Source organism: Erinaceus europaeus, chromosome 10, assembly GCF_950295315.1.
Source record: "Erinaceus europaeus chromosome 10, mEriEur2.1, whole genome shotgun sequence".
Taxonomy (NCBI): domain Eukaryota; kingdom Metazoa; phylum Chordata; class Mammalia; order Eulipotyphla; family Erinaceidae; genus Erinaceus; species Erinaceus europaeus.
This window is the reverse complement of record NC_080171.1, coordinates 68,045,417-68,057,134: the sequence shown is the minus strand read 5'-3', so window position 1 is coordinate 68,057,134 and position 11,718 is coordinate 68,045,417. Positions and strand designations below refer to the sequence as shown.

General features: G+C 42.0%; 1 protein-coding gene across 3 annotated transcripts in view; it reads right to left on the bottom strand.

Moving 5' to 3' along the window:
• Positions 1 to 5,257: 5,257 nt before the first annotated feature.
• The window catches only part of CEMIP2 (cell migration inducing hyaluronidase 2), a 114,962-nt gene continuing 108,501 nt past the window's right edge, over positions 5,258 to 11,718 (bottom strand). For all 3 annotated transcript variants that reach the window (XM_060199693.1, XM_060199692.1, XM_007531243.3), the window contains 2 exons: positions 9,960 to 10,063; positions 5,258 to 7,407 (listed from right to left, as the gene is read on the bottom strand). In XM_060199693.1, the coding sequence (XP_060055676.1) occupies positions 7,211 to 7,407; positions 9,960 to 10,063 (301 nt within the window). In that variant the 3' untranslated portion in view covers positions 5,258 to 7,210. The remainder of the gene's footprint in view (positions 7,408 to 9,959; positions 10,064 to 11,718) is intronic.

Genomic DNA, 11,718 nt, shown 5'->3' with positions numbered 1-11,718 from the left:
AAAGAGAGACACTTGCAGACCTGCTTCACTGCCTGTGAAGCGACTCCCCTGCAGGTGGGGAGCTGGGGGCTTGAACCGCAATCCTTACACCAGTCCTTGTGCTTTGTGCCACGTGCACTTAACCCGCTGCACCACCGCCCGACCCCCAGTAATGTATGTTTTCAACTGTATGCACCACTGCTCAGCCCCAGGACATTTGTTTTAGATGTGAGGATCAACCTGATTTGGAACAAGTTTATAAAGAACAAAGATTCCTTAAAATATACAAATAAAATGAACAAATAAGTAAAAATAGCAAAAGTCACCAAGAACCTTATTTTTGTATAATAAAATCACTTAAATTTTATCACTTTTTCACTTATGTCTGTATTTTGAGAATAGTGCTTATGTAGCAGGGAAGTCATAGCACCCATAACATTCCTGGAGATGGCCAGGACTCCATCACATGAGTGCTTGTATCCTACTGATAGAACTGGTTCCTTTACCCAAAGGCCCACCACTTAAAAGTTTAGTGAATCTGGAAAACACCTGAGGAAGCCAGACACTGTTTCTCTTATCTGAGAGAAGAGGAAAAAAGGAAGGACACTTGGAAGTAGTTATGACTTAGGTAGGTGTGACTTAGAAAGGAAGTGAAGGCAGGACAATAGGGAAAAAAATGGGCAAAAAATGGCAGGGGTAGATAGATAGCAATGTGAAAATGTCCATGGGCAGCTAGAGGACTAAGATTTAATTAGAAACAAGTTGTTTTCATTCAGTGTTAGGTTATGGTGAAAGGAACTGGAAGAGATAAACTAGTAGCTGAACTGAAGTTTTCCACACATGAATGGTGAACAGAAAACCACACAAGCAGGGGCCAGGTGGTGGGTGCACTAGATTAAGGTTAAGTGCACATAGTATGAAGGATCTGCACAATGATCCCAGTTCAAGCCCCCTACTCCCCACCTGTGGTGGGGGGGGCGGAGGAAGAGTCGCTTCATATAGGTGAAGCAGGTCTGCAGATGTCTCTCTCCCTTTCTATCTCCCCCTCCCCTCTTAATTTCTCTCTGTCCTATCCAATTAAAAATGGCCTCCAGGAGCAATAGATTCATAGTGCCAGCACCTAGCCCCAGGGATAACCCTGAAGGAGGGAAGGGAAGGAAACCACACTGGCCAGAAAAAAAAACAGAGCAGAGCAGGGGCAGTCACATTGTGCCGGTTTGCAGCTCTCTTGAGGCTGCCCACACCAATCCACTAAGCAAGTACCACCTGCCCCAAGGTCCTGTTTTCCTCCAAATACAAACCACTAACACCAGAATCGTGTTATAACTAAGACACAGCACTCCCTTAGAGTGTTGTCAAACCCAGCATTCCCTCATAAGTTATCTAATGACACAAATTCACAAATCCTTAGTGCTTACAAAACTAGGAAATGTGAATTCATAGCAAATTGGAAATCTGATTTTCTTTTTATAAAAACAGTATTATATCACCCAGATTTTTTTCCCCCAGGGTGCTGCTCAGCTCTGGCTTATGGTGGTGCTGGGGTTTGAACTCAGGACCGTTGGTACCTCAGGCAACCCAGGGTTCACCCAGCTTTTGGTCCACTGTCAGTGACCAGTAGTGTTTGGGAAGCAGAGCTATTCTTATTCAATCTTATTTCAAATTAGCAATTTGACAAAAGCTTATCTAGTCCCATTCTCTGGGGGAGAAAAGCTAAAGATAGAAGGCAGGTGGTAATGCACCTGGTTAAGTGCACATATTACAAAGCACAAGGACACAGATTCAAGTCCCTGGACCCCCACCTGCAGGGGGAAAGCTTCACAAGTAGTAAAACAGGGTGCAGGTGTCTCTGTCTCTCCCACTCCCCTCTCAATTTCTGTCTCTATACAACAATAAATGAGTAAAAGATTGTTTTAAATTTAAAAATATCTTTAAAAAAAAAAAGAGGTGTCAGGTGATAGTGCAGCAGGTTAAGCACACATGGTGCCAAGCGCAAGGACCCACGTAGGGAACCCGGTTCAAGACCCCAGCTCCCCACCTGCAGGAGGGTCGCTTCACAAGCAATGAAGCAGGGCTGCAGGTGTTTATCTTTCTTTTTTTTAATCTTTTAATATTTATTTATTTATTCCCTTTTGTTGCCCTTGTTTTATTGTTGTTGCTATTGATGTCATCGTTGTTGGATAGAACAGAGAGAAATGGAGAGAGGAGGGGAAGACAGAGAGGGGGAGAGAAAGACACCTGCAGACCTGCTTCACCACTTGTGAAACGACTCTCCCGCAGATGGGGAGCTGGGGGCTCGAACCAGGATCCTTACGCTGGTCCTTGGGCTTTGCACCACCTGTGCTTAACCCATTGTGCTACCGCCTGACTCCCAGGTGTTTATCTTTCTCTCCCCATCTTCCCTTCTTCTCTCCATTTCTCTTTGTCCTATCCAACAACAACAGCAATGGCAACAATAACAAGGGCAATAAAATGGGAAAAATGGCCTCCAGTAGCAGTGGATTTGTAGTGCAGGAACCGAGCCCCAGCAATAACCCTGGAGGGGAAAAAGAAAAAGAAAAAGAAAAAAAGAAAGGAAGGAAATCTAAAGATCAGAAAGAGCAAACTCTTTTAAGTCACACCACCAGAGCATGAATGAGTCTTGGCTGGCACCAAACTTGAGGTTGGTCCCACAAACACCCACCACACCTATAACAACACTGTATCAGGTGCTTCTCCATCTCAAATCTGCTAGCTACTCGCTCCAACTCATTTTCCTCAGCAAACTGACAATGAGCACATTTTTTTTAATTGGGGAGATTAATGGTTTACAGTAGTTATTGATACATGTGTAAAATGTTTGTTTTCTGCAAAACACTCACCCCCAGTCTAGGTCCTCTACCATTATGCACCAGGACCTAAATCCCTCCTCCCCCCAGAGTCCTTTACTTTGGTGCAATACACCAACAGATCAGTGGCTAACAAAGTTGTGGTACATATACACAACGTAATACTATTCAGCCATTAAAAAAAAAAGATGACATATAAATCAGTAGTTAATTAATATGAGAGGGGGAAATCAATTGTATGTCTCAAAGGTTCTCAAAAGACAAACTGAATCTTTTTAATAGATAGGCTACGTATTTGATATGCGGACTCTCTCAAAAGCCTAGACCAAGTAGATTAGAAGCTTCCAATAGCACAGCTATATACAAGATACTGGGTACTGTACAGCAAACCATAACAAAGGGACTTTTCAAAGTTAACCCAATTAACAAATAATGTGTGGGTAATATTAACTATTGATTGTCTTTTTGAACCCTAAGACAGCAGGAACCTCACATCTTCACTATAGAGCCCCTACTTCCCCCAGTCCTGGCACCCTTGGATAGGGCTCACTTTCCCGTATGCTTCTCCCAATCCATACCAAATAATATTGCATCCGCCGATCACAACCTAACCAAAGCAACGATTGCCATCTCAACATGCTTCACCTCAGAGTGTATCCAGAGACTTCACGTGTGGAATGACAACCCTTCAGCTTCATTACTCGGGTGAGACCTTTCCTTTTATAGTACACTCTAATTTCATCTCAGGTAGTTCACTTTCTAACAAAGTCCCATAACCTAGACATACACCAGTTTCTGTGAGAGAGAGCGTATGTGCACACGTATCCATAAACTACTGCAAAATATATACCTGAAAGCAGGATTACACTAGAGTTTGCAGTGAGTACCTCCCCAACACTTCCTCTCCACTATTCCAATCTTGGGATCCATGTTTGCTCAACAAATTGATTGGCTTCGTATGTTAACTCTCTTTTCAATCACCAGGTTCCAGATGCCACCAGGATGCTGGCTAGGCTTCCCTGGATTGAGGACCCCACCAATGTGTCCTGGAGCTCAGCTTCCCCAGAGACACACCTGACTAGGGAAAGAGAGAGGCAGACTGGGAGTATGGACCGACCAGTCAACACCCATGTTCAGCAGGGAAGCAATTACAGAAGCCAGACCTTCTACCTTCTGCAACCCTCAACGACCCTGGGTCCATGCTCCCAGAGGGCTAGAGAATGGGAAGGCTATCATGGGAGAGGGTGGGTTATGGGGATTGGGTGGTGGGAATTGTGTGGAGTTGTACCCCTCCTACCTTATGCCTTTGTTCACTAATCCTTTCTTAAATTAAAAATTTAAAAAAAAAAAAAAAAAAAAAAGATGAATTCAGCTTCTTTACCTTATCTTGGATGGAGCCTGGAGGTATTAAAGGTCTCACTTAACATGGAGCTCACATGTTAAATGAGATAAGCCAGAAACAGAAGAATGAATATGGGATGATCTCACTCATGGACAGAAGTTGAGAAATAAAAACAGAAAGGGATACACAAAGCAGAACATGAGTACATTTCTCCAGGGGACATTAAGTTCTGACTTGGTCCTTCTCTCCCCTGTCAGAGCACTGCCCTCCTTGCACTCACGCTGGAAGCAACTGAGGCTCCTTGCCTCCTGAGGTTCAGAGAGCCTGCACTCTCCCACATCAGAAACCTACCTGGGGGCCAGGCTATGGCACAACTGGTTAAGAGTGCATTATTACCATGCACACGGAGACCTTGGGAGAACTACTGCAGTTTCCAGTGGAGGGGATGAGGACACAACTCTGGTGGTGGGAACCATATGGAATTATACCCCTAATACCTTACAATTTTGTAAATCAGTATTAAAACACACACACACACACACACACAACACCAGTGCCAGGCTGCTGTACCCCCATATCAATTTCCTGTGAATAGAGAGGTTATGGTGGGGAACTCAGTCCTCAATTTTTTTTTCTTGTCACCAGTGTTATCACCGGGGCTCAGTAGCCTGCATGACAAACACATCCACTGCTCAAGTAGCCAAGTATTTACTTTTTCTTTTCCCCTTTCTTTTGTTGACAGAGACAGAAAAAATTAAAGTAATGGAAGAGACAGAGCAAGAGAAAAAGAAAGACATAGCACTGCTTCAGTACTTATGCAGATGGGGACTGGGTGCTTGAACCCAGATGCTGTGCACTGTAATGTGTGCGGTCTACCACTGCCTGCCCCCATGTGTTTTTAATATCAATGTGATTCCAATGTACAGTCAAGGTTGAGAACCACTACACTGGAGAAAACAGTCACTGTCCTTTTGTGAAGCTTGGCCTTATGCATCTGTTTGGTAGACAACTTACCTTCCTCATTTCTTCCAATAACCTTTTTATAGCTAGATTTGGGTGTGGGGAAACCCAACTGGTAGACAGAACCAGACACATATATATATAAAAATACATGCACACAAATTTTTATTTATTTAACTTAGGTCCTGATCATTAGCATATAAATCAGGGGGGAAATTGGAGTGCCTTAGAACTTACATATTTTCAATTCTTGAAAGACCCAAACTCTACAAAAACATACACAAAAGGAATTTAAGTCATAAAACATACATACACACACACAGAGAGAGAGAAACTTTAATCATTTTCAGGAACCACAATCCAATGGTGTATTTTCATAGGTAAGATCTCACTCATTGATATACAAAGAAAAACAACACACCCTAAACTTTAAGACATGTGCCCTCAGCAGGAGTGCACTTACAGTTAGGTTTATGGGTAACACTTTGAGGTAGCATATTTTGTAAAATAACAAGTCACAGAGTTGTTTCTCCTGGATACAAAGGGACAGAGCACTGGTTTTGCACTTGCAAAGTGACTTTGTCTGACCTGAAATCAACCTGGATTAAAGTCAATGTCTATCATCTTGTTGTGATCACCCCATCCTTCTTTTAGGAAAAAAGAGAAGTATCTCAATGCTTCTTTCCTCCTGTGAGGTGGCATTCAAGCCATGGTGCCAATCTCCTTTTGCCACATACAATCCTTGATGTCGGGAGACCCATGCATGCAGTGGAATGGGAAACAGGGCACTATGCTATCTTTTAAAGAGTTTTTATCTAGGCTGGATAAACAGCTCACTTGGATAGTGCGCTGCTTTGCCATGTGTGCAACCCACATTCAAGCTAGGCCCCCACTACATTGAAGGAAGCTTCGGTGATGTGGTCTCCTTTGCTTTCTCTGCTTTGCCTCTCCACTTCTATCTAATAAGAAAGAAGTTTCTAACAACTTAAAAGTGACCAGCTCCTTAAAAACTACAAAGAGGTTCACTTCTGATATTCCTTCCAGGATTCTGACCCTTGGGTTCCCTGCCCCTGAGTACAATATTTTAGGGTATCATTAAGCTTTCTGCAAATGTCCTGGCAGGAAACTGAACAGAAAGCCAACTAAAAACCCAGGTGCAGGGACAACCCCAAGAACAGACTTCCTTTGTGCAAGCTGATATAAGTTTACAGTTCAAGAAAATGACCTGCTTTTTGAGAGGGGGATGGATAAGGAGGAGAAAAGTGAATACTCAGCTTAGCTCTGCATTTTAAACACAAATATACAGTCCAAACAGGCTGAGGATTAAAGCTGTTTTAAAAAAAGGAAAAAAAGGTCCCAACAACCTTAGACTTATGTGCAGGTTGACATTTTGCCCCAATGGTCACAGATTAAAGGGATATCTAATCCCTCGAAGCCCTTTTGTCCCCACAGCTTGCTTCCTGTTTGAAGTTGAACTCTTAGAATATATAAATGGATAAAAAGAGCACACGCCCAGGCAAAAAAGGGGGGGTGGGTGGGCGTGAACTGGGCCTGAGTTGTTAAAAGTCTGTTACTCAGCATCATGTAAAATCCTCAAAAGCTGCCAATAGCCACAGCCCTTCTCTACCCAAGCAAGCCAGCTGGCCAATCCAGTCAACTGCTGACCCAAAGCAAAGGACACAACTGAGCCCAAGAGCCCAAGTCTCCAAAGGGTTGTAAGAGCTGATTCTCTAGCAGACCCAGGGTAACTCTCCCACCCAAGCACGCGCGCGCATGCGAGCGCGCACGCGCGCGCACACACACGCGCACGCGCACGCCCGGTCAACTACTACTGGTGGTCCATGCAAAATGCTGGAGCAGAGAGTGAGGGAGAGAAGAGCTGCTCTCTGAAGACACCAGCCTGACAAATACAAAGTCGCTTGATGCTTTGTACAGCTAGAAGATGCATGACCTGGTATTCAAGCTTCTTGATAAACTTTTTCTCCCCTTTCTGGGTCAAACAGGAAAACGGTCCCATTGGGTTAACAGTGTCATTTTAAATGCCATAAATTAAATAAGTTAGTTCACATTTTCCCCCCTGGCACTTCAGTCACCCCAGTCTCTATCGAGCTCTCAAAGTTTGCTTCAGCAGCTCCAGGTCTCTCCTGCGGGGGGCGCTGGCTCTCTGACAGCCATATTCCTCCAGTTGTAGAGGAATGAATTGTTCCAGTGGACCAAGGCCTTCTTCAGCAGGACTGCTAAAAAGCTTAGTCCAGGAGGGTTTAAAGATTCCTTTGAATCCCAAAAATATGGTGCTCCCTGAAAAATAAATTGAACATCAGAACTATTGTGATCAGGAACCTTTGCTTTTGCACTATCATTGAGAGGGAAGAGATTCTGGAGAACACCTGAGGTCAGGCACTGTTTTACTTATTTGAGAAGGAAGAGGAAAAATTAAATCCCTATTATCTTATAATCTTGTAATCACTATTAAACCAATAATAATAATAAGCACATTTGCTAGTTCCAGGTGAAATGACATGGGAGATAAAATGGTGGTGAACAAAACAAAGATGGTTATTAAATGAGCAAGAACAAAAAGAATTTCTGCTTCCTTACGTCAGTAGGTGGACTTTTACCACCCACCTCTTGCCCCAAATAACAAACCACATCCCAATATCTTCGTCTCCTTTAGAAACTATAAAAGTTATCCTTAGTTAATTATCTTAATGATAGTTACACCTGCAAAACAAGCTTATGAAAAGAGTGTGGTTTCTACATTCCGTTATTAAAAAAAAAAAAAAGTCCACATCAGGATATATTTAAAGGACATGAAAACACTAATTTGAAAGCATGTATGCAACCCTATATTCATGGCTGCATTATTCACAATAGCCAAGAGACTGAGCAACCTAAATGCCTATCAATGAACAACTAGATAAAGAAGTTATAATATGGGTGTCGGGTGGTAGCACAGTAGGTTAAGAGCACGTGGTGCAAAGCACAAGGACTGGTGTAAGGACCCCAGTTCAAGCCCCCGGCTCCCCACCTGCAGGGGAGTCGCTTCACAGGCAGTGAAGCAGGTCTGCAAGTGTCTCTCTTTCTCTCCCCCTGTCTTCCCCTCCTCTCTCCGTTTCTCTCTGTCTTAGCCAACAACGACATCAATGACAACAACAATAATAACTACAACAATAATAAAAAAAAAAAGGTCTGTCTTTCTCTCCCCCTCTCTGTCTTCCCCATCTCTCTCCATTTCTCTCTGTCCTATCCAACAACGGACATCAACAATAACAATAATAACCACAACAAGGCTACAACCACAAGGGCAACAAAAGGGGGAAAAATGGCCTCCAGGAGCAGTGGATTCATGGTGCAGGCACTGAACCCCAGCAATAACCCTGGAGGCAAAAAATAAATAAATAAAAATAAGAAAACATACATTACCATGCAGGTCTGCAAGTGTCTCTCTTTCTCTCCCCCTCTGTCTTCCCCTCCTCTCTTCATTTCTCTCTGTCCTATCCAACAATAACTATAACAATAAAATAACAATAAAACAACAATAAAAAAAACAAGGGCAACAAAAGGGAATAAATATTTTTTTTAAAGTTATGATAAATTATATTGAGTGGTTGGAAGTCAGGCACAATCTTGCATAAAAAAGAATATAACTAAAATATGCCTACTAGCTATCTACAAAATGGAGGACACCCTACCCCAACTCTTCATCTGCACTATTCCAGCCTTTAGGTTCATGGTTAGTCAACAGTTTGATTGGCTTTATATGTTAACTCCCTTTTCAGCCACCAGGTTCCAGATGCTAGCATGATGCCAACCAGACTTCCCTGGACAGACAACCCCACCAATGTGTCCTGGAGCTCCAATTCCCCCTGAATCCTGCCCTACTAAGGAAAGAGAGAGGCAGGCTAGGAGTATGGATTGACCTGTCAATGCCAATGTTCAGTAGGTAAGCAATTACAGAAGCCAGACCTTCCACCTTCTGCATCGCACAATGACCTTGGGTCTATACTCCCAGAGGTTTAAAGAATAGGAAAGCTATCAAGGGAGGGGATGAGATGTGGAGTTCTGGTGGTGGGAATTGTGTGGAGTTGTACTCCTCTTATCCTATGGTTTTGTCAGTGTTTCATTTTTATAAATAAAATAAAAGAAAAACAGAAGAAAAATCATGACTTTTCCAACAACCCAATATATTTAATGGAATACTACTCTGCAATTAAAAAAGATGATAATCTAGCCTTTGGAACATAATGGGTACAACTGGAGATGATTATGCTTAATAAAGTAAGCATATGTGGAATGTAGATAATTAAAGCATATGAACTTGCAGGGATTAAAAAAAAGCAACCAAACTGTCAGTCTGTGAGAGCTCTTGTGGTTAGGGGTAGGGTGAGAGGGCACACCAGAACTTCTGTGGATGCAATTTGAAATCATATCCCAGAAAGGCTGGGGAGGCAGAACAGTCATTATGTAAAAGACTCTCATGCCACAGACACTCAGGTCCCTGACTGAATCACCCATACCACCTTAATCTAGAGCTGAGCAGTACTCTGATGAGGGAGGGAGGGAGAGAAGGAAGGAGAAGGGAAACAGAAACTATACCTCTGTAATGATGTAATTTTGTAAAGTATTGTTAACTCACTAAAAAAAAGTAATATTATAAAATGCATACATTAGGGTGAGGAAGACAGTACAGTGGTAGCACACAGAATGTGTATGCAAAGGTTCCAGGTTCAATACCCAACACCACTACTAGCCAGAGCTAAGCAGTGTTCTGGTTAAAAAAAAAAAAAAAAAAGAACAGACATTTATATTGCTGGTCTCAAAAGAACTTCATAGAATAGTATAATACAAACCTTTATTATAAAGATGAGCTGGTTTGGCTAATCCCAGAGATACTAATGAGTAGGAAATATTCAACTGCTTTATGTCTCCTCTTGTACTTAATAGAACTATTGACCTGTAAAAGTCAGGAAAATCATTAATTATCAATAATTCAACATGTGTAGAGTACTTTTTGCAGTGGATAAAGTATAGTTATACTAGATAGAAAGTAGAACTCAAAGACAAAATGAAACAACCAGATGCTTTTTCACTCTGCTGGTAGATATTCCCATTGGTTTTCCCACCTATAACCTAACATTACTATTACAGTAAACAGTTTGTCTAGTGAATGGTTTAGGACACAACTCTTTAATGACATAAACTATTATAATAGGAGATTTCTGTTTTGCTTGTGTCAGATGCTCTAAGTTCTATTATCTATTTAATAAATAAATGAATACATACTAATTTGAAAAAGAAATAAAATCAGTGCCCATGGTTTGATTTCCACTGTCATCTGTTATATAGTGTATCAACACAAATCCTCAGACTTGTTTCTGGATTCCCTCTCCTGATCTCACTCTTGTTTGCCAGCACATGCTGGCTTAATCATTATACCTTCATGGTTTAGTGTAATACCTGATAAAAACAAGCCCCCTTGCAATACTGTGGGACATCTGTAAGATAATTAATTTTTCCACCCAGAAACAGGGAGACTCTTTCCTTTTATTCAACTCTTGCTGTATATGCTTTAGTATTTCTTTATGTGAATCTTGGTATTTGTTAGCATATGACATAAATGCAAAATAATACTCCTATGTGTACAGAGCACTGAATCTTTGCAGTCTAAATAAGCATACATAACTCATACCCAGATGGAGCCAGAGTATTAATTACATGGACCTCAAATGTCTTCCGGTATGTCCTTTCCTGAATCAACCTAGTGATTTTTATTTTCCAACCCAAGCACTGCACAGTTCTGGCTTGTGATGAGAGACGGAAGCTGGACCTAGTGACTTTCTAACGAATCGGTTTTCTTTCTAAAATCTAAACCTTGCAGGACGACTGTGCAGCTGCAGTTAATCTGTAGTAAGAATTTATGTCCTGAACAGTTTTAAGTGGAGTGAGTACATGTATTTTCAACATTAGGCAAAAATCATTAAATCCTTAAGGAAAACTGATGTCTGGATGAGCCACTAAGAGCAACTACTTCCTGGGAAACTGTGTTCTTCCCTTAAAGACTTACTCTACTTACTCAGTGAAGACCCACGTATAAATAAAAGTCTATACAGAGCCTGAATGTATCCCTTTGCCTCCAGGCAGGCTAGGACCACTCCCCCCCCAAAAAAAAAGGGTTTTTTTTTTTTGCTTCCAGGCTTATTGCTGGGGCATGGTGCCTGCCCTACGATTCCACTGCTCCTGGAGGCCATTTTTCTCATTTTTGTTGCCCTTGTTGTTGTTATTGTTGGATAGAACAGAGAGAAATCAAGAGAGGAAGGGAAAACAGAAAAAGGGAGAGAAAGAAGACACCTGCAGACCTGATTCATCACTTGTGAAGCAACCCCCCTGCAGGTTGGGACGGAAATAGAGAGGGAAAGAGACGGAGAGATACCTGCAGCCCTGCTTCACCACTTGTGAAGCTTTCCCCCTGCAAGTGGGGATCAGGGGCTTGAACTTGGGTCCTTGCACACTAAGATATGTGCACTTAACCAGGTGCACCACCATCTGGATATATATACTTTTCTAATTTCTTTCTTTCTTTCTTTCCCTCTATCTTTTTTTTTTTTTTTT